We start from the raw sequence: 19,536 nt of genomic DNA, 5'->3' as shown, positions 1-19,536 counted from the left end.
ATTTCTCACCTATTGCTGCTAATACACAAAATTCAAGTGATTTTGTTTGGCTTTGTTTTCAGTGACTTGCTTAGTTCATTTATTAATTCTAATCGTTGGTCTGTAGATTTGGATTTCTGTAATCACAGACATGTCATCTGGAAATAGTGACAGATTTGTTTCTCCCATATAAATCATAATTTTTTTTAAATTTTCTTTTCATGTTTTAATGAAAATAATTTTTTGCCACTCTGTGCATGTCTACAGATGACTGAGAAGGAACTGCCAGTGTTGACCTTGGGGTTACAAATAACTTTTATTGAATAAGCAAATTCACAAATAGAAAGACCCACGAATAATGAGCATTAACCATGTTACAGATATAACAAATGTCCATGAATTATAATATCATATATATATGAGTGTGTATTATAAAACAATTTATTTAATTTTATACTTACTTCTGGATATATGTCTCCAATTTTTCTTTGATGTTATCATTTCTAGAACTGTCAGAAACCTCAGTAACAATTAGTTATTATATTTTTTCCATTCTTCCACTTCACGTACACTGATAGGTTATGACCTGTTTCTATCCCCATTTTCTTTAAACTCAACAATTTACCTGATGTTTTACTCACTTATTTATTTTTATTTATTTATATATTTTTAAAGATTTTATTTATTTATTTGACAGAGATCACAAGCAGGCAGATAGTCAGGCAGAGAGAGAGGATGAAGCAGACTCCCTGCTCAGCAGAGAGCCCGATGCGGGACTCGATCCGAGGACCCTGAGATCATGACTTGAGCCGAGGCTTTAACCCACTGAGCCACCCAGGCATCCCAACACTGATTTATTTTAATAATTTATTGATCTCTTAATTGCCCAGACTCCCTGGACGATTTTTTAGCCTATTTATCCATTTTTTTTAAATGGATGAAATCACTAATTATCAGATTTTTTAATAACAAAAGTTTACTGCATTCAGGAATGTTTATTTATTTCCCTTTGTCTAGAGTACCATGAAATCAATATAAATAAGAGTTCCAAAGCAAATAGGATAAAGGTGAAATAACTCTCATATGTCATACGCTTGTGTGAGTACAACTGTATTATAACGAGTATTATGCAGTACATACCTAGCTTTCAGGTTTGCTGTTATATGAAGTTATGTGCTATGGTGAGTTTTATTATCTGTTACTATTCTTTGCTTTACCTAGGTCTTAACTCTGATATTCACTGAGCAAGAGAGAAGAGATGATTTTATCCTTCAACGCTTTTTTATTTGTTTGAGCTTTGGCTCTACAGACATTAATAAGCTAGGACGGGTTACTGTATTGATTAGAGGCACAGGAGGTGATCCTTGAACAGGAAACACTTTGGTCAGGTCCTTTAAGGATTTTTCTAGCTACTGTTTAGTTCAAGTGGACAACATTCTAGGCTGATGAAATAAGTAAAAGGGCAAAAAGGAGTAGACTGTGTAATGGCAGTTAGGTTAACTCTTTTAGAGAAAAAAAAAAATGAAACCAGACTACAATAAGTGATAGGTATTTAGGTATAGTGAAATGTTTGGCCACTGACAAAGGGTTTAGATTTAAAGCGGAAAGGAAATTTGCACTCCCAAAGCTCTTGTGATAACATTTAAAGGAGATCATTGGAGTGGCCGAACAAAGGAGACAGAAAATAGGGGAAGAGAAGACAGAGTCCAATATAGAACCTGGGCTCTGATCCTGGATGCAGAGTCGTAGATGAATGTCCAATCTAAGAATAGTGCATAGCGAGGATTATCAGGACTTGCGAATGGCCTGATGAGGAAAGCAAAGTAAAAATGATGGCAGACTCAGAGTTTCAACTGCCTGGAGAGGAAGTACAAGAATATGGCTGAAGGATTATCATGTTGAGATAAGTTAATGCTTTGAGAATAATTATAGTGAGAAGATAATTGGAACAGCAATGTAGGAATGTTCTGTAACCCAGGATCTGCAATTTAAGGTTAAAAAAGTATTAAAACTCAATGGCTGAAGGACTTGTCCAAGGGCATATGAGAGCAGAGGGCCTTGGGGGGTTCTCAGCCAATGGGTGTGGAGCACAGGGTCTAGCAAAGGTCTAGCAAAGGACCACCTGAAGACACATATGGAAAACTAAGAGTAGAGAAGAGCAAAATGTCGAGTTGGAAGACCACATCAGTGAAGAGAATGTGTGGTGATTCACGCTATGAAAGAAAGCAAAATGGGCTGGAAATGGGGATGCTGGTCTAGAGAGAAGGAAAAAGTAATCCTGATTTGACTCAGGTGGGTTTCTATAAAGAAACAGGAGCCCTGAAGCCCGAAATGAAGAGGGGTGGAGAGGGGGGGTATCTAGAGGTTGGGGGAGTGACAGTTATTACTAAATTGCAAACAATTTAAGACAAAGACAAAATATACTTCCAGGAATGCTGGTTCTAAACAAATGCTTGGAGTACGTCAAGAAATTTATAAAATATTACTTAGGAGCTCCTCACAGGGCACGAAGAGGAGCTCAATAAATATTTGTTGAATGGAAGAGTGGCTGCCTTGTACACATCCTAGGGCTTCTGGTGCGTTTTCTGACAACTGTAAGTTCGTTAATAGTGATCTTAGTGAAATGGTTATATGGAAATATAAGTTAGAGGCCAGGTTGGAAGCGGTTCCGAGGGCTGCGGAAGAGGAGAGACATGGAGGGAGGTATTCGGCAAACTTGACAAAATTAGAGAATCGCGGAAGCAAGTTCTACAGGTAGGAGAGATCTTGCCAATCACTGGAAGACCCAACCCTCTCATTACAGGGCTGTGGACTTGAGGCCCAGCTTTGTTAAATAACTTACCATATATATATATCAAAGTTCGGTTCCAGGAAATTGAAACCACACTAGCTATTTTAAGCATGAAACGATTTAATATAAAGAATTAAGTGTGCATTAAATTGTTGGAAGGATTGGGAAAGTGGCCGTTCGCCTTGAGCTCCAAGACTCATTCTTGGGCTGATCCAGCCGAGTCGCCCACCCGGGCAGCTGCTCCTGCAGCTCAGGCCAGGGAGGGGGGATGGGCGAGCTGCCCCCGCACCTGCTGACTGCCAGAATGAAGACTTCTCAGAAGATGATGACTGGCACTGCTGTCCTTCATGCCCCTTGCAGGCTCCAGGCAGCCCACAACTGGACGTAAGAGGCTGCTCTGGAGCACCCCGGTCCGATAGCATCTCCCCAACCACATTCGCCACTCCTGATTTCAGAACTCGCTCTAGCTGGCGTAACCACATGCTCACCGGGCATCCTCTCTGCAAGCACTCTGGGGTGTAGCTCCCGCTTCTGCAGCTGCAGACAATGCAAGGAAGTAGGAACGCGTGGTGACTGCCCCATAATCACGTTCACCGCCCCTGTTTGCACAACTAGGAAGGAACATCACTGCGACGGAACAAGGTGTTAGTACCGTGCCTCCGGCATCACTGAACGTAGGTGCGCAAAGGAGACTTAAGAGCTTTAGTCCTCCTTCTAAAAATCACATTCTGATCCCAAGAGCCCTAGAAGTAAGCTGACTTCTTACTTAACTTGATTTGGTTGTCCAAACTAGGCCACATTAGAGGGTGAAGGAAAACCTTCCTAATATTTATGCCAGGATGGCGGGCATGATGCAGAGCGACCCCCAGCAAACCCAGCTCTAAACCTGTGTGTGAATTATTTAAGGTTCTTCACGATCTCGCTTCAGCCTCCCTTAGTGACCGCTTCTCTCCACACAAATCTTCACTTATTTTTGTTCCATCCTTTTTGGAGTTCTGCCCCCCCACCCCCCAACCCCGCCATCTGTCGGTCCTTGTCAGGTCGTCTGCACGTGTGTCGTTGCCTGGACTGGCCCTCCCTCTTTCTCCACATGTCTGACTTCGGTGAATCTTTTTAAAATCCAGCCGAGAAGTCACCTCCTCTGTTGAAATAGCCTTGCATTTCTTCTAGTAGAGTACATTGGTTCTACTTCAGTTACACACTTACCTTGTATCAAAGTATCCGTTTATCTATTTCTCCCTATTACACTGTGACCACCTTAATGACGGGAACTGGGATTAACCACCTTCTATTCCCAGAAGCGAGGTCAGATTCCGTGCTACAGATGTGCTCAAGAAATGTCTGGAAAGAGTTGGGTGCAAGCTAGGGAGGAGGAGAGTGAAGAAATCAAGTCAAGTGCAGGAGGAGTGAGCCAGGAAAGGAACGTCAGTAATTGCACGTAATCCTAGTGTTTCCATTTGTGAAGCTTCTTTTTGTATCACCCACCTACTAGATCTTCAGAACTCCTGAATGAGTTGAGATGAAATCAGCTCACCCTCACTTAGAAACAGACTTGTCTGGATTTCCCATCCAATACTTGAAGAAAATATCAGTATTTATTGATTTTGATGACAGTCAGTGGTGAAATGTTCTCACTACATCTGGGTTAACCCATCAGATATGCTATTCCTCAATGTGAGCTGAATGTATAAATGTTAATTTCTTTTTAAAAAATTGTGATATATTAGTGACCACACAGTATATCATTGGTTTTTGATGTAGTGTTCCCTTTCATTGTTTGCGTGTAACCCCAGTTTTTAGATTTCTTGAGCTAAAGATGCAAAAAGGTCTCACTTTCCTGTTGATGAGATTTCTTTTTTGAGTGAGCAGTTTCGTCCCGCTCATTGGAGCCCATGTTGTTGATTTTAGGAAATGTCCCACAGTGAACCCTGATTTGAAGGATTTATTTCTTGCCTTCACTGCTGAAACATGACTTCCTGCCATTCGCCCCCAATTTTCTCTCATCTACATATGATTTTTTTTTTAAAGACCTAGTTTATAATTCTTTACAAAACTCAGTGCAAAACATTTTCAGTGAATATTTCAAACATTGTGTTCTTTGGACTGTGCAGTGATACCTGTGTTTGCTAAGGTTTTGCATTTTTTTTTTCCTTCCATGTTTGTGTTAAGTAACAAGCAGCGTTTTTGAGAGAGGCCTACCCTTGGAAGACAGTCTTTTTCTGTAAACACATTTACAGTACCTCTTGGCTCAGCCAGCTTTTAATGAACAAAGAAATACAGATTGTTCTAGGAGTGAGATGAACAGGGTATATATATTTTTTGAGCTCCAAGTGATGTTTAACCTTAAATGTCTCTTTTTTGTATATGATATCATATGTTACAAGAACATATTCAAGGAGATTTAGTATCTTATGGAAGTATGAATTTTTTTTTTTAATTAAGAGTACTGTCAGGGTCTTTATACTGAACATTTCACTACTGCCTAACTTCCACAAATCCAAGTAAATGTGTATAGAAAGCTATTTAGGGAAAGCTGACTTGCTGTAGAAAATTCTAAGTCATGTTACAGAGTAACATGCCTATAAATCCAAGTTTCTAAACTTCCATATGTTCTTAGCAAAACCAAATCAAATAAACTTCTGCTCTTACCCAAGATGGAACAACAGAGACGGATGTACCCTCCTGACTTAAACTACCAGAAATGGACAAAATATATGAAACAGTGGTTTGCAAAATACCAGGTATCTGGTGGTGAAGGATAGGGAGCCCGAAGAGATAAGAAACAAAGGAAGTGAGCTTCCTGGGGGGTTCCAGCCTGCATCTCAGGGGAGGGCAACTGGGCCGAGCCTGCAGACATTCAGAGTGGAGAAACCAGAGCAGAGCGTCTGAGACATGAAGGTAGCCAGAGTTCCCAGAACTGTGCGTGACAAGAGAATTATGCAGAGGTAGAACTCAGAAGATCTGAATGTGTTCCCCACTAGTATTTAGTCAAGTTCTAATCAGCACATATATAGAGAAGATTTTGCAAAGGTGGGAAAAGAACCACTGCCTGAGGGGGTCAGAGGTAACAGTGCCCATGCTGGCCTGGGGCTGGAACAGTGCTTGTTCAAACTACACGGACTGGAACGTCTCAAGATTCACGCTGCAGTGGATGGAGCCCACAGGAAGTCTTCCCTCAGTAGTGGTGAATAATTAGCTCTACATGAGCACTGTTCTGGTCCTTTATAATTTATCTTCGGCAAGACCTGAAAGGACCAAACTGTTTCCAGGTAATTTGACTGCATCCAAGAATAAAGCTCAAGAATATTTACGGGAGTAAGAATACATCAGCAACCAGCAAGGTAAATGCACTGTGGCAGACATCAGGTCAAAATTAGCAAGCGTGCAGGGGCACCTGGGTGGCTCAGCGGGTTGAAGCCTCTGCCTTCAGCTCAGGTCATGATCCCACAGTCCTGGGATCGAGCCCCATATGGGGCCCTCTGCTCAGCAGGAAGCCTGCTTCCCTTCCTCTCTCTCTGTCTGCCTCTCTGCCTGCTTGTGATCTCTGTCTGTCTTATAAATAATAAATAAAATCTTAAAAAACAAGTACAAGCATGCAAAGGGAGAGGAAAATGCAACCCAATAGGATGGGAAAAAAATCAGTCAAAACCGATGCATAAGTGACAGAAATGTTAGAAAACAGTGCATGAAAACAGCTATTAAAACTGTATTCCCTATGTTTATAAAAACAGAAGATATAAAAACATGCTTAATTTTTTGGCTTCCATATGATCAGGACTATGTGGGAGCATGTATATATATGAGTAAAATGTAAATAACAACAATATTTCTTTCCCTCGGGTGGATTTTATTTGTAAGATTAAGAATAGTTTTATTTTAGCAAATAAGTGTCTTTAATGGAAATTCATTTTAGGAATGGTTTAACTTTTTTTTTTAATGCAAAACATACCTTGTTATTAAATTTCACCTGGATAATATTACTTTGGGGTTAGGAATTACACTTTCCAGTAATAGTATTTGATGGCAAATACTGTTCTGTCATAATTTATCTTAAATTTGCAATAATTACTATGGCTTAAATACACTGATGATATGTTAGGATTATAAAATTAACCTTTCTATGTTTTAGATATTAACCCCTTCTCGGACATATCATTTGCAAATATCTTCTCCCATTTGGTAGGTTGTCTTCTTGTTCTGTTGATGGTTTCCTTCACTGAGGAAAGAAAAGCTTTATTTCGGTGTGGTCCCTACGGTTTCTTTTTGCTTTTGTTTCCCTTGCCTTAAGGAAACATCTAGAAACATGTTGCTAAGGTCAATGGCAGAGAAATTACTGCCTGTGTTCTCTTTAGGATTTTTATGGTTTTAGGTTTCACCTTCAGGTCTTTATCCATTCTGAGCTTATTTTTGTGTATGGTGTTTGAAAGTGGTCCAGTTTCATTCTCCTACATGGAGCTGTTTCCCCAGCACCCTTTATTAAAAGGGCTGTTTCCCCACTGTATATCCTTGCCTCCTTTGTCAAAGATTCATTGGCCATGTTTGTATGGGTTTATTTCTGGGCTCTCTATTCAGTTCCATTGATCTATGCGTCTATTTTTGTGTCAGTACCATATTGTTTTGACTGCTACAGCTTAGTAGTACATCTTAAAAATCTGGAATTCTGATACCTCCAACTTTGTTCTTTCTCAGGATTGCTTGCGTTATTTGTTATACCACAAAGGATATTATTTGGTCTAGTTCTATGAAAAACGCTGTTGGTATTTTGATAGGGATGGTATTGAATCTGTAGAATACTTTGGGTAATATAGACATTTTAACAATATTCAATATAATTGAATTATTATAATTCAATATAATTAAAACAATATTTTAACAATCTTATTTCTTCCAGGCAATGAGTGTGGAATATCATTACATTTGTTTGTGTTATCTTCAGTTTCTTTCATCAGTGTTTTATAGTTTTCAGAGTACCGTCTTTCACATCTCTAGTTAAGTTTGTTCCTAGGTATTTTATTCTTTTGGGTGCAATTATGAATGGGGTTGTTTTTTAAATTTCTCTTTCTGTGTTTTCACCATTAGTGTATGGAAATGCTACTGATTTCTGTATATTGGTTGTGTATGCACAGTTTTTTCTTTTTTATTGCTGAGGAGTATGAATAAATCACAGTTTGTTTAAAAATAACCTTTCATCTGAACATAAGTCAAAACTGTTTGATCAGCATTATTCAAATGAGCATACGACTTCTGATTAAAAAAAATGTAGATGACCACTTTAGTATTGTCATTTTATGGGTAAAATGCATGTTTAATTCCATGTTTTTGAAGCTTTGGTAAAAATTTATTGGTGATAGCATAGTAAAATTTTATTATAAAACAATAAAAAGGCAAGTTTCTAAACTACCATGTGTTCTTAGCAAAACCAAATCCTTATTTGGAAAATCCTGATCTAAGTGAATTTTTAGTCACTTAGGATAAATTCTGTTTGGTGTTGTAGATGTGTAAATACTTAATCTAAATGTCACATTTACTAAACCTTTTATTAAATCACTCCATATGCCTTTGGAAAAAGTTTAGTGTGCTCAAACAGAGTTTCAGGGAAAGTCTGAACTGAAGAAATCTCTTTACCCTTAATAAAGTGGCACCTAAGAGACAACAGATGAACATAATTTGAGCTTTGAAATTGGCAGCTATGAAATGGAATTTTCTCTCCTTTGTGAAGTTGAGCTTACGTAGAAAACGTTGACTTCTAGCAGGGTCAGATTACTAGAACATGCTGTAGTACATGAATGTAGGGACTCCTTGTACTCTTGGATTTCGGAAAGGTCATCTGCAAAAACCAGGAGTAAGAAGGAATATAATTTAGAAGAGGAGAGATGTTAATTAAAATGCTATTCATTGTACAGAGGGATAATATTTGGAAATGAAAAACTGTGCTGTCCTTCAAAGTTAAGTTTTTATAGTTTTAGCTGAATAAGAACAACAGAAGAAACACATGAAGACATAGATCACTAGTAGTAAAGCCCTTCATTTCAAATGAGATAGAGAATAAAATAATTAATTTGGGAGATTAAACAGAACATGTCAACCTTTTTAGAGGACTACATAGCCCAAGAACAACTTGTTAAAGAAGAGCAGGAAGGAAGATGATAATTGATGACTGTCACAGGAAGGGCTTAGATGGGTTTATTCATCAGAGCTCTTTTCGTTTCAGTTGTTAGGAACTAACATCAAACTGTCTTAAGCAAAACTCAGTTGTAAGAGAGAAAATGAGGTGGTGGTAGTTTAAGTATTCATGAAATTGAGAAGACCAAGGTTTCAGGAATTGTTGAATTCAGTGGCTCAGAGTCGTCTTTGAAGGATAATCTGTTCTCCCCATTAGTCATCTTCACTTTCCTCTTCTTGCATTAAACATCGATCAAGAGCTCTCCCCACGCTAGTCCCAGGCAGCTTCCGTGTCATACACTCCAGTTTCAAGCTTAGTAGAGGGAATTTCTCTTTCCTAGTAACCATAAATAAAATAATCCAAGGTCATCGTTTAATTGGTATGACTTAGACCACTTGCCAATCCATTCACTGATCAATAGAGTCAAGGAAATGGGTCAATTCTTGACCCATCCCTGGGTCAGTGCCTACAATACCAGAGCTGAGTATACAGGGGTAGAGCAGGAAATGGAGGGTGAGTGGGCATAAAACCGTGTAACTATGTGGACCTCCTGGAGAAAGATCCTCCCACACCTACAGCTGCCAGATTTAGCAGATAAAAATACAAGATTTGCATTTAAATTTTAATTTCTTTGAGTAAGTTTTTAGTATTAGGCCCATCTCGTGCAATATTTGGGACATATTTATATATCAAAAGTGTTACTTAAATGAAATTTCAGTATAACAGAGTATACTGTATTTTGTCTGACAACTCTGCCCACACCTGAACATTTCAGTAATTTATTCAAGAAACAATTGGAATGGGCTAGGCAAGCAACAATGAATGATATGGGTCCCATATCATGGGAATGAAGGACTCTGTCTTGCAAGAGAATGCAGAAGTGAGGGGAGCTTGGGTGGCTCAGTTGTTAAGCGTCTGCCTTCAGCTCAGATCACTACCCCAGGGTCCTGGGATCAAGCCCCACATCAGGCTCCCTGCCCAGGGGGAGGCCTGCTTCTCCCTCTCCCACTCCCCCTACTTGTGTTCCTCATCGCTGTTTCTCTCTGTATCAAATAAAGATAAAAATCTTAAAGGAAAAAGAAAAGAGAGAGAGAATGCAGAAGTGATCCCTAGGCCAACAGATTGCAGTAACAGAAATGAAACACAAACTGCATTAATGCAAACTAAGAATAAAAGAGACCAGTAGAAGATCAGTGGTAGGGAATGCAGGAAGAGAGGGATCTGAAATGGAGAATTCAGCAGTGTGGGTCGCCTGTACAGCATCAGTTTTCCTCTCTCTCTCTCTCTTTTTTTGGGGGGGTGGGGTGGGGTTTCAGGGCCTCCCCACTTCATATTCAGGGCAGGCCAGGCTCAGTTGCAGGGGCTGATTTTCTGATGGGACTAAGACCTAGGTGGGGTTCTGTTCTTTTCTGTGAATGATTTTTACAGGAGCCCGTGACTCCGTTCTGGCCACTAAAACCTATAGTTAAATGTACTGGGCTTCTAGGAAAGATTTTTGCCTACTCCTAAGAAACAAGCACTAGAAGACACAAGTTGTGGTATGTGGATATGATGCTGGTATTGGTGCTGCCATTTTGAAATAATCAAAGAATCTGATCTGGAATAAAGTGATTTCACCAAGAATGGCAGGATGAGAGATGGAGAAAACTGCTTACCTGATGATGTGTCAATAAACCAATTAATCCCAGGAGTCACCTGACTTCCGGGCCTGTTGTAATGCAAACGAATATATTTCCTGGTTGCTTAAAATACTTGCAAGTTTTATTCGCAGCTTAAAATATTTTAACTGACATACAAGAGACTCACACTAAAAGTCAGAATGTTGTAAGTATTGGACATTGAGGTGACTATTCTGTTTTATTAGTTAATGATCATAAACTCAAATCATAAAAATGTTTTTTTCACTTGAAAAGCAAGATGCTTTCCACTTTTTTAAAAAAAGCCTGTATGCTATCCCTTGAAGTAGTCAATGAAAACAAAAGCAAATGTGTATTTGAGAATTAGAACTTTTGGGGAAAAGAAATCACGGAAACTAATATTCATTCAATGGTGATGTCTTTTTTTAAAAAAAGCAACAGTTACTTAATGAGACTTCAGAATTGACATCATGAATTGGCCTGAATATAGTTCTTTGAACTATCATTATGGAATTTCCCGGTTGGTGAAGGGTTCAGCTGTTTTTCACAGAAATCTTTTATATCTTGATGGCATGATGCCCCCATATAGTGGGGTGCTATTAGTGTATCTTTTTAGGAATTACAAAAATATAAATTTTTTTGAAAAGGTGTTAGTGGAAAAAATCACTATTGGATGATTTAACAGGTCAACACGACTTAACTCCTCTCTGTTTCCGATGTTAGCGTATGACATTTGTTGAATTTTATGCCTATTTTTAGCTCTGATCTTAGGATCTCCACCTACTATTGGAAAATTCAGCTTGTGGCATCCCGGTCACCTCATTTTCACAACCATATTCTGGTCGTGAAGAATGTTAAATTGATATAGATAGACTCATGCTATGTTTTTGGTTACTGTAAAACATTTCCTTCCTCATTTTCTGAAGTTGGACCACGAAGAAAACTGGGACATTTTGGTAAACTGAACCTTACTTTATCATTCACTTATCCACATGAAAATTAACTTGCATTCCCAAATGAAGCAGGAGAGCATGAGGAATTTATGCAACAAAATTATTGTCACTGTCCTATCTATGAGGGCTAGATTCAGTGACATATAAAAGAACACCCAAAATTGGCCTAAACATGATGGAAGTGCTGTCCCCCGTATGTAACAAAGTCTGGTGCTAGGCACTGCAGGGGGGTGTCAGATCTCTCCTTTAGAGCTCCCCTATCAACCTAAGCGCATGTCTTGATTCTAAGGTTACTCATAGAACTGCTGACATCATGTCCATGTCCGGGAAGCAGGAAGGAATACTGAATAAAGGATCACAAGGTCTTAACCTACCAAGAGGAATCACACTCCTTTGACGAGCCTTGGCGGAAGCCTTTCATATCAGCCCACTGAAGCCACTGGAGTACAAGCAGTACTTCTGCTCTTATGTCACTGAATTATCCTTGGTCATGCGGGGTGCTTAGTCCCAAGAGAGACTGCAAATGACTTTTAGCTGAGTTTATGACCACCTCAAGAAAAACTCACAGTCTACTCCTTAGGGAAGAGAGAATGGATGAGGATAGTGGTGTCTGTCATGGTCTCTGTCACAGAACGTTCGAGGTTGCTTGCCTACCCCAAATGTACTTGTATCAGATTCAGAACTTGATCAAAACTTGTACTTTTCTAATTTTACCTTTGTCTCCTATCATTTTTCGGACTATAGAATTTCTTCTGGGGTGGGAGTGATTTCATCAGTCTATACTTACACTTCCTGTAAATATGATTAGGTGATGTAAACATGTGGTGCTCCATCCCGAACATGTCTGAAGCCCAAGTGTTTATAATCAGCAAAATGCATTGTATTCCACTTTATCTGTCTGGTCAGTTCAAAATTCTTATTTAATACTAGGTACCATCCTGTTTTTAACCCTAAAATTAACTATATTTATTGTGACTTAGTCGGTCACCAGTGTGCCTCTCATATATCTTTAATAAAAATGGGCTTCATAGCAAAATTACTCTTTTTCTGAAAACTCATATACAACAATTAGGAAGCTAGTGGGGACAAAAATGGGTACAATCAAAATGTTTCCAAATGGTAATTAATTCTTATCAGTAACTCAAAAGGTTCAGTTTCAAAAAAGTTTGAAGAAAGGAAACTCACTCTCATTACTAAGACAGATTGCCTTTGATATTTCTGGGAAGCTTGAAAGATATTCTGAGCATCACTTTTCTGGAGTGACACACACTGCACCTGTGGTAGGGCCTTGTTTATTTATTTGTCTATAAGATGCCCAGTCTTCCCACTGATTCTGTTATCACATCAGTCACTCTCTGCTGTCCAACTCAGGTACAGCCATTCAACTCACCTTGAATGCGCTTACTTAAGGGGTTGCCAACAGAGTGCCCCCACTGTTCTGGTTTGCTACTCCAGATGGAAAACTTCACTCTGTTTTTGCTTCTTAATCTTGCCTATTGCCTTCTCTGTGATTTCTTTCAATCCTCTTAGTGGTAAACATCCCTGGTGGACAGGTGTTTGGACATGATTAGCACGATACTCACCTTTAATTATTCCTGTTCCTATATTAAATGGGGCACAGAAATAACACAGAATTAGACATAGAGGCATCTTAAATGTTGTCAAAGCTGGTGTCAGCTTTTAAACTTTGAAGTTTTATAAAGCTATTGCTGGAAATCATGTTCTAGTCCCCTGATGAGATCTGCTTAAGCTAGAAGGAGTGTAAGTCTTTCAAGCCTACGTAGTGGTTTGTGACTTCGTGATACGAACTCAGCTCCATTCTGAATATAAATCCAGTATAACCATGTGGTTCTAACATCCAAAGAGGTTCCAAGTGGTTCTTTACCTTCTCGGGGTCTGTGACATGTACAGGTACTCAATAATTATGCATTAAGTGAAGATCAGTGCCATCTATTAACTAACTTTTTCCAATTTCATATTAGGGTTTTAATCTATGAAACAAGCTTGTCTCATTGGATTTCATCTTAATTTACCTGAAAGTAAATATTGTACATTCTTTTCTCCTTGTATTGTACCTACTTTATGCTCTGCAGGAAATATTGTTAACCCTCATTCTTTCTAAAGTTATTAGCAGTTTAGATGTCCCTTCACTAATTCTAGATTTTTTTTTCCTATCTCTATAGATTAAAAAAGTAAAATTTCCGATTTATAAAATAAAATGTAGAAAGCTTAAGAAAGGTATAGAAGACGTCCCTCAATGGGAAATCTCCACCACCGTCACCATCACCATCATGGCAATAATAACAGTGAATACTCTTTCTTGAGCGCTTTTTCTAAGCACTGTACATATAGTGCTTTTACTATAATCTTCTCTTTACAGCAAGTCTGCAAAGTAGGGATTATCCCATTTTACAGATGAGGAAAGTGAGGTTTAGAGAGGGTAAACATCTTAAATAAAATCACATTGCTATGGGGGCGCCTGGGTGGTTCAGTGGGTTAAGCCTCTGCCTTCAGCTCAGGTCGTGATCTCAGGGTCCTGGGATCGAGCCCCGCATCTGGCTCTCTGCTCAGTGGGGAGCCTGCTTCCCCGACCCCCTCACCTACTTTTGATCTGTCTCTCTGTCATATAAATAAATAAAATCTTTAAAAAAAAAAAAATCACATTGTGATGATGGCCACTGCCCGGATTTGAATCCAAGTATGTCTGATTACAAAGCCCGTGACAAGGTGGGCATACTGGGGAAAATTCGTTATGAGTGAAGGTGTTTCACAGCCTCAGAATTGTCTTTAATGCCTACTGATGCATATGGATAAAAAGTGCCAGAAATTCCTTCACTGTCTTTCTTTGCACTGTTTGACAAGTGCCCACTTTAGGAATCATAGAAAGGGCACTGTAGGGACAGAAGTGTATTCGATTGAATCAGGGCAAAGGTTGAAGGAAAAAGGCTTCCTTCTTCCTTTCTAGGTTCCTCATGCAATGAAAAAAGAGATTTTCTTCTCTTAACCAGAAAACCACCTATTTAAGGAGGGATTCAAAGGCCAAACCAAAGGTGTGTTAGAGCTGAATGGAACTGTCTTTCCGAAATAAGTACTTAGTCTTCTCCATTCATGCATCAGACTTAACGATATGATGACATTGCTCAGTATATTTGCATTGGACATGGTCACTGGCAGTTCTGCCAAAAAGAGTCCTTTTTAGAACTGGGAGCTCATGTAGGAGTTTCCTGTGTGTACATGAGCTATCATATCCTTTCACTTTCCCAAGAGTGTGAAAAGGCTGGAGGTCGAATGAGGTAAAGCTGACTGCAGGTGTAGTCTCCTGCCCTCAATGTGGGTTGCAGCTCTTAAAAACTTTTTAGGAAAACTTTCTGTTTGATGTGGATGGCGGTAAGGGCTATTTATGTACTGTGGCGTCAGTGTGATCCCCCGATGAGAAGAAATTTCCCAGCTAATGATCTTGCATTTGGGCTTGGGTCAAAGCGAATTACAGGATAGCTTTCAAACCTGAGGAGTGATATTCGGAGCTTATGTCTGTCCTTGCAGGGGAGGCTGCTGGGGTTTCTTTGTGTTTTTTCATAGCAAAAAGGGTGTGAGAAAGATCCCTACCTCTACTACTTCTAATCCCATGTGTCTAGGGTATGCCCATCAGTCTTCCTGGCCAAGAGACACCTTTTCCCCTCCTCCAACTTTGTTAAAACTGCAAACATGGGGAGGAAGATGCCCATTTGTTAATGTCAGACACCGATTCAAAGGGTTTACGGGCTCAAGGGCAGCATTAAGTGAGCCTCCCATACAAAAGCATGAGTCAGAACGGGTTCTGTCAAACTTGTTTTTAGATATGGGGGGGGTTCTAGACATCAGGGCAGTTTGTAAAATAAAATCCTTTTCAGCTTACATATATTTGAAATGGAAATGAATCCACTTTCAGTTTTATACCAGCAGTTTTGAATAATATCTTTTATTTTAGCATCCAGGTGATAAATTTTATTTTTCATTTCACAAAAAACATTTTTCTTCCAAAAATATGGAAATATGAAAGCAGATAATCAAGAAAATTAGAACCTGAGAATTCCTCTCATTCTCTATCTCAGCAGATAGATAAATGGATAGATGGATATAGATATGGATATTTGTATTGTGTGTCTGTGTGTATGTGTGTGTTGTCCATTGGGAAAGTAAAATTAAATTTCTTCAACTGTATAAAATGGAAAAAAAAGTGTTTCTTCTTTTATTTTCCCCTCGGATGTATTTTCTGACCGACTTCTTACTTTGGTGTCTCATGGATTTCCAGATATAACTATGACAGTGACATGCTAACTAAATGATGGCCAGAACAAGCGTGGAGACCTACAGTGGCTCCCTAGCAGCATTCACGAGAAAACCAGACTCATAAGAAATGAAGTCCTGTATCATGACTGATAATTATACAACTAGATACCCTTGTGTTGCCATGCTCTAATTTGGTTTTTAAGTTAAGGTTACTGGCAAGAGGAGTGATTTAAGTTTATGTGATACAAATTCTGTCCCCTCAGGATTATAGCAACTTAACCACTATAAACTTTTCAACACATAGTTCTTTAATTTATAGTCTCCATTTATTTAATAACTACTTAGTGGCTGTTCTGTCTGTATCCACTCTCTTTGTTCTGCACTGAGGATGTGGCCACAGGAGGGTGAAAGTACACATTCTCAGACCCATTGAACATCCCATCTGGCCTGATGGTGCTGCTTTGGGTCCAGTAATACTACGTTACCATCAGCGTTGCTATTCTGTGCTAAATGTCGAGGAGGTTCGTCTGATCAGACGCATGTGTACAGTATTTGAAGAATAAACAGAAAAGCAGCATCTCAGTGACTATGGAAAATAATATGGACTAGGGAATATAATATAATGTTGGACCCCTAGAAGCTTCTTTTTTTGTCAAGAATTGTCAGAGGGTCGATTGGGGAAGCTGAAATGCCTGAGTTCCTTTTGTTTCTTAATAGGGTCGAATCTGGGAGGCCTTGACGATGTAAGTACTATTTCCAGCAGCATCGACCAGCAGCTGAAGGACGCAGCGCGGCACCGCAGACACACGGGAGAGAATGATTACAACATCGAGGTGCTGCTAGGGGTGGACGACTCCGTGGTCCGCTTCCACGGCAAAGAGCACGTCCAGAACTACCTCCTCACTCTGATGAATATTGTGAGTAGCGCCTCTTCTCTGAGGCTTTTTGATCTTCTGATTCACTTCTCTTGTTGTGTTCGTGTCTTCTGCAAGCCAATGGGAGGACTCCCACTGCTGGAGCCCACACCCCAGATGTGCACCTGAGTGCGTTAAACTCAAATATTGATCTGCGTATTCAACAGATAAGAATGGAAAAAGGAAGGAAGCATCAAACTGAATTTTCTTTGGGGTGATCAGCTAGTTCTCCATTGTCATCAAGGGGAAAAATCGTAGATTGAAAACGTCGTAATAAGATGGAACTATAGAAGGACTTAGGATTTTCATTGTGTTCTGGGGATAATCAAAACTCTTGTGACTTTATCCACCTGCCCTGCTGTGGACCACAAAGAATGAGATAGCATCATTCTGTTTCCCGAGATGGTAACGAATGATTCAGGGCTGATAACCGTGCGGGTGCCTGTTGCCAGGGTTTCTGAATCAGAGTGGTGTCTTTCAACATCATACGATTGAAGGAAATATACATACGGAGCGCAGTCCGGCTGGGGCACAGTGGAGCACCGTGTTTCTCCTTTCTTTCTCCTTTATGACCTTAATCATATGCAGGGGAAATATGGTCTGCAGCCTAGAACTGGGCTTCTCTTTTCCCCCTGTGAACTGGCAGGGAGCAGTTGAGGAGAAATATCTAAACCACGTACTTCTAAAAGATAATTGAGATGATAGTGCACTCTTTTGCATATATTACCTCCTACAATCATAAAATACTTCTTTTTTTGATCTAGCAAATTTATTACCTCAGCCTATTCTCTCTTTTTCAGCTTTTGATTTTTTAAGTTAATTTCTTCAGGTATCTATTATTGTTTACCAACCTTCTTTCCATGCTTAAGATTAGATTTCAAATAATTATAATGGAGAATACTATTGATTTTATTAATCACCATTTTATTTATACTAATATTTAAGCCTATGTGTTAAATATATTTTTGCTTATCGAGGTGCCAGTTTATAAGATTGTACATACCCCTGCCACGTGTCTGTGAGATGGAAAGGAAGTACAGAAATTATTTCTCTTTGCTCATTGGCACTGCTTCCTGGTATGAAGACTGAATATCATGCAAAATACCAATTACTGGCTTTGACAATAGATGTGTGTAGAGACTCATTATTTATGAATTTCTTTGACAACCGACTATTAATTTTTTGTCTGGCTTGCTAGTGGAGAAACTCCGGGCATGCTGTTTCTCCTCTCTGAGCCTGCTTCAGTGTCTCCATCTTTGCAAAGAGAAAACTAATAGGACTGATTTTACTAGGCATGTTGAGAGGATTTCATGGGTAATAAATGGGTAAGCACAAGTCACTGTGCTGTGTGTACAGGCAGAAGGAAACAATCCTATTTTAGCTTTCCACATGGAATTTACTTCCAAATCCCGAGGGAGATGCCCCTCCCACTCACGTAATTCACTGTGCCCCTGGGCTGCTGCCACCCTCTCACCAGGGAGGGTAGCCAATCCCTACAGACGTCCTAGGCTCCTTCCTGGTGCTCAGGACGACAGACGGCTCTTGGCATCAGGCAGCAGACATCTGATATGGTCCTTGTCCTCACGGAACTTATAATTTAGTCATGCTATTATTAAGGTTTACGGGACAGGTGCTGTTCTGTAAATGCTATAGGACTTCGGAGAAGGCAGCTGTGCCAACAGTCATTCAAGTCGTCGAGTGTTGAGGGTATCAAACTAGGACTTGGAGGCCAGGGTTTTCTTTCTCGTTCTGCTGCCTGTTGGCTCTGAGGCCTTCGACAAAGGGATTTCATTTCTGAAATGTTTATATAATCTGTTTATAAAATCAAAGGCTCCATAAGATGTTCCTTAATTCTGTAATTCATGAAGGTAGGAGTTAAACTGGGTCTTTAGGGCTTTTTCTCTTGTTGTGTTGTTTGCTGTTTGCTTTTGTCTTTTGAAGGGTGGAAAACGTAAAGGATTTCTAGGTAGAATCTTTTGACAAGAAAGTAGAAATGGATAAAGTGTATTTGCCAGACAGTAATTCTGATTTGAAGAGTGTCAAAGAATAAACGAAGTGTCACACTTCAGGTTTAATAATACTCAAAAGGGCTGTTTTAGTCTTAAGTCCACTAAGAAGAGTTAGATAATAGACTAAGTCTTCATCTCAAATACTAGAAATTATTCTAAAGTTAACAGTGCATCACAGAATGGAGCTATAGTAGAGAAAATCTTAAAACTTAAGAAGTTCATTGTATCTGAAATAATTGATGTAGGCAGGGGTTTAGGGGAGACAGTAATAATACTCCAATAACAACACTTAAAACATAATTGTTATATGTCAGGAGTAATGTTAAACTCTTTCTTTAAAGATTTTTTTAAATTTATTTGAGAGAGAGGGTCAGAGGCTGAGAGAGAGAGAGAGAGAGAGCGCGCGCATGATGGGGGAGGGGCTGAGGCCTAGGGACAAGCAGGCTCCCCGCTGAGCAGGGAGTCCCACATGGGGTTCAAGCCAAGGACCCTGAGATCATGACCTGAACCAAAGGCAGACATTTAATAGACTGAGACACCCAGGTGCTTGATATTAAACATTTTTTAAATTTATCTGCTACTTTATTTACTTTTCCCCTATGCTGTCCATCTTGTGACTTATTTGTTTTATAACGAAGAGCTTGTCCCTCTCAATCCCCTTCACCTACTTTGCCCGTTCCCCTGAACCTCCCCCTCATTTATCTGCTATTTTAAGTTAGCTGTGTGAATTGGCCAACTTTTTTTTTTCTAAGATTTTACTTATTTATTTGACAGAGAGAGAGATATCACAAGCAGGCAGAGAGGCAGACAGAGAGAGAAGG

General features: G+C 39.5%; 1 protein-coding gene across 2 annotated transcripts in view; it reads left to right on the top strand.

Annotated features, from left to right (window-relative positions):
* The window catches only part of ADAMTS3 (ADAM metallopeptidase with thrombospondin type 1 motif 3), a 253,410-nt gene that overhangs the window by 173,460 nt on the left and 60,414 nt on the right, over positions 1-19,536 (top strand). For both annotated transcript variants that reach the window (XM_032334543.1, XM_032334544.1), the window contains exon 5: positions 16,510-16,709. In XM_032334543.1, coding sequence (XP_032190434.1) covers positions 16,510-16,709 — 200 coding nt within the window. The remainder of the gene's footprint in view (positions 1-16,509; positions 16,710-19,536) is intronic.

The sequence above is a fragment of the Mustela erminea genome, chromosome 2, assembly GCF_009829155.1.
Source record: "Mustela erminea isolate mMusErm1 chromosome 2, mMusErm1.Pri, whole genome shotgun sequence".
NCBI lineage: Eukaryota > Metazoa > Chordata > Mammalia > Carnivora > Mustelidae > Mustela > Mustela erminea.
This window is presented reverse-complemented; position numbering and strand designations above follow the sequence as displayed.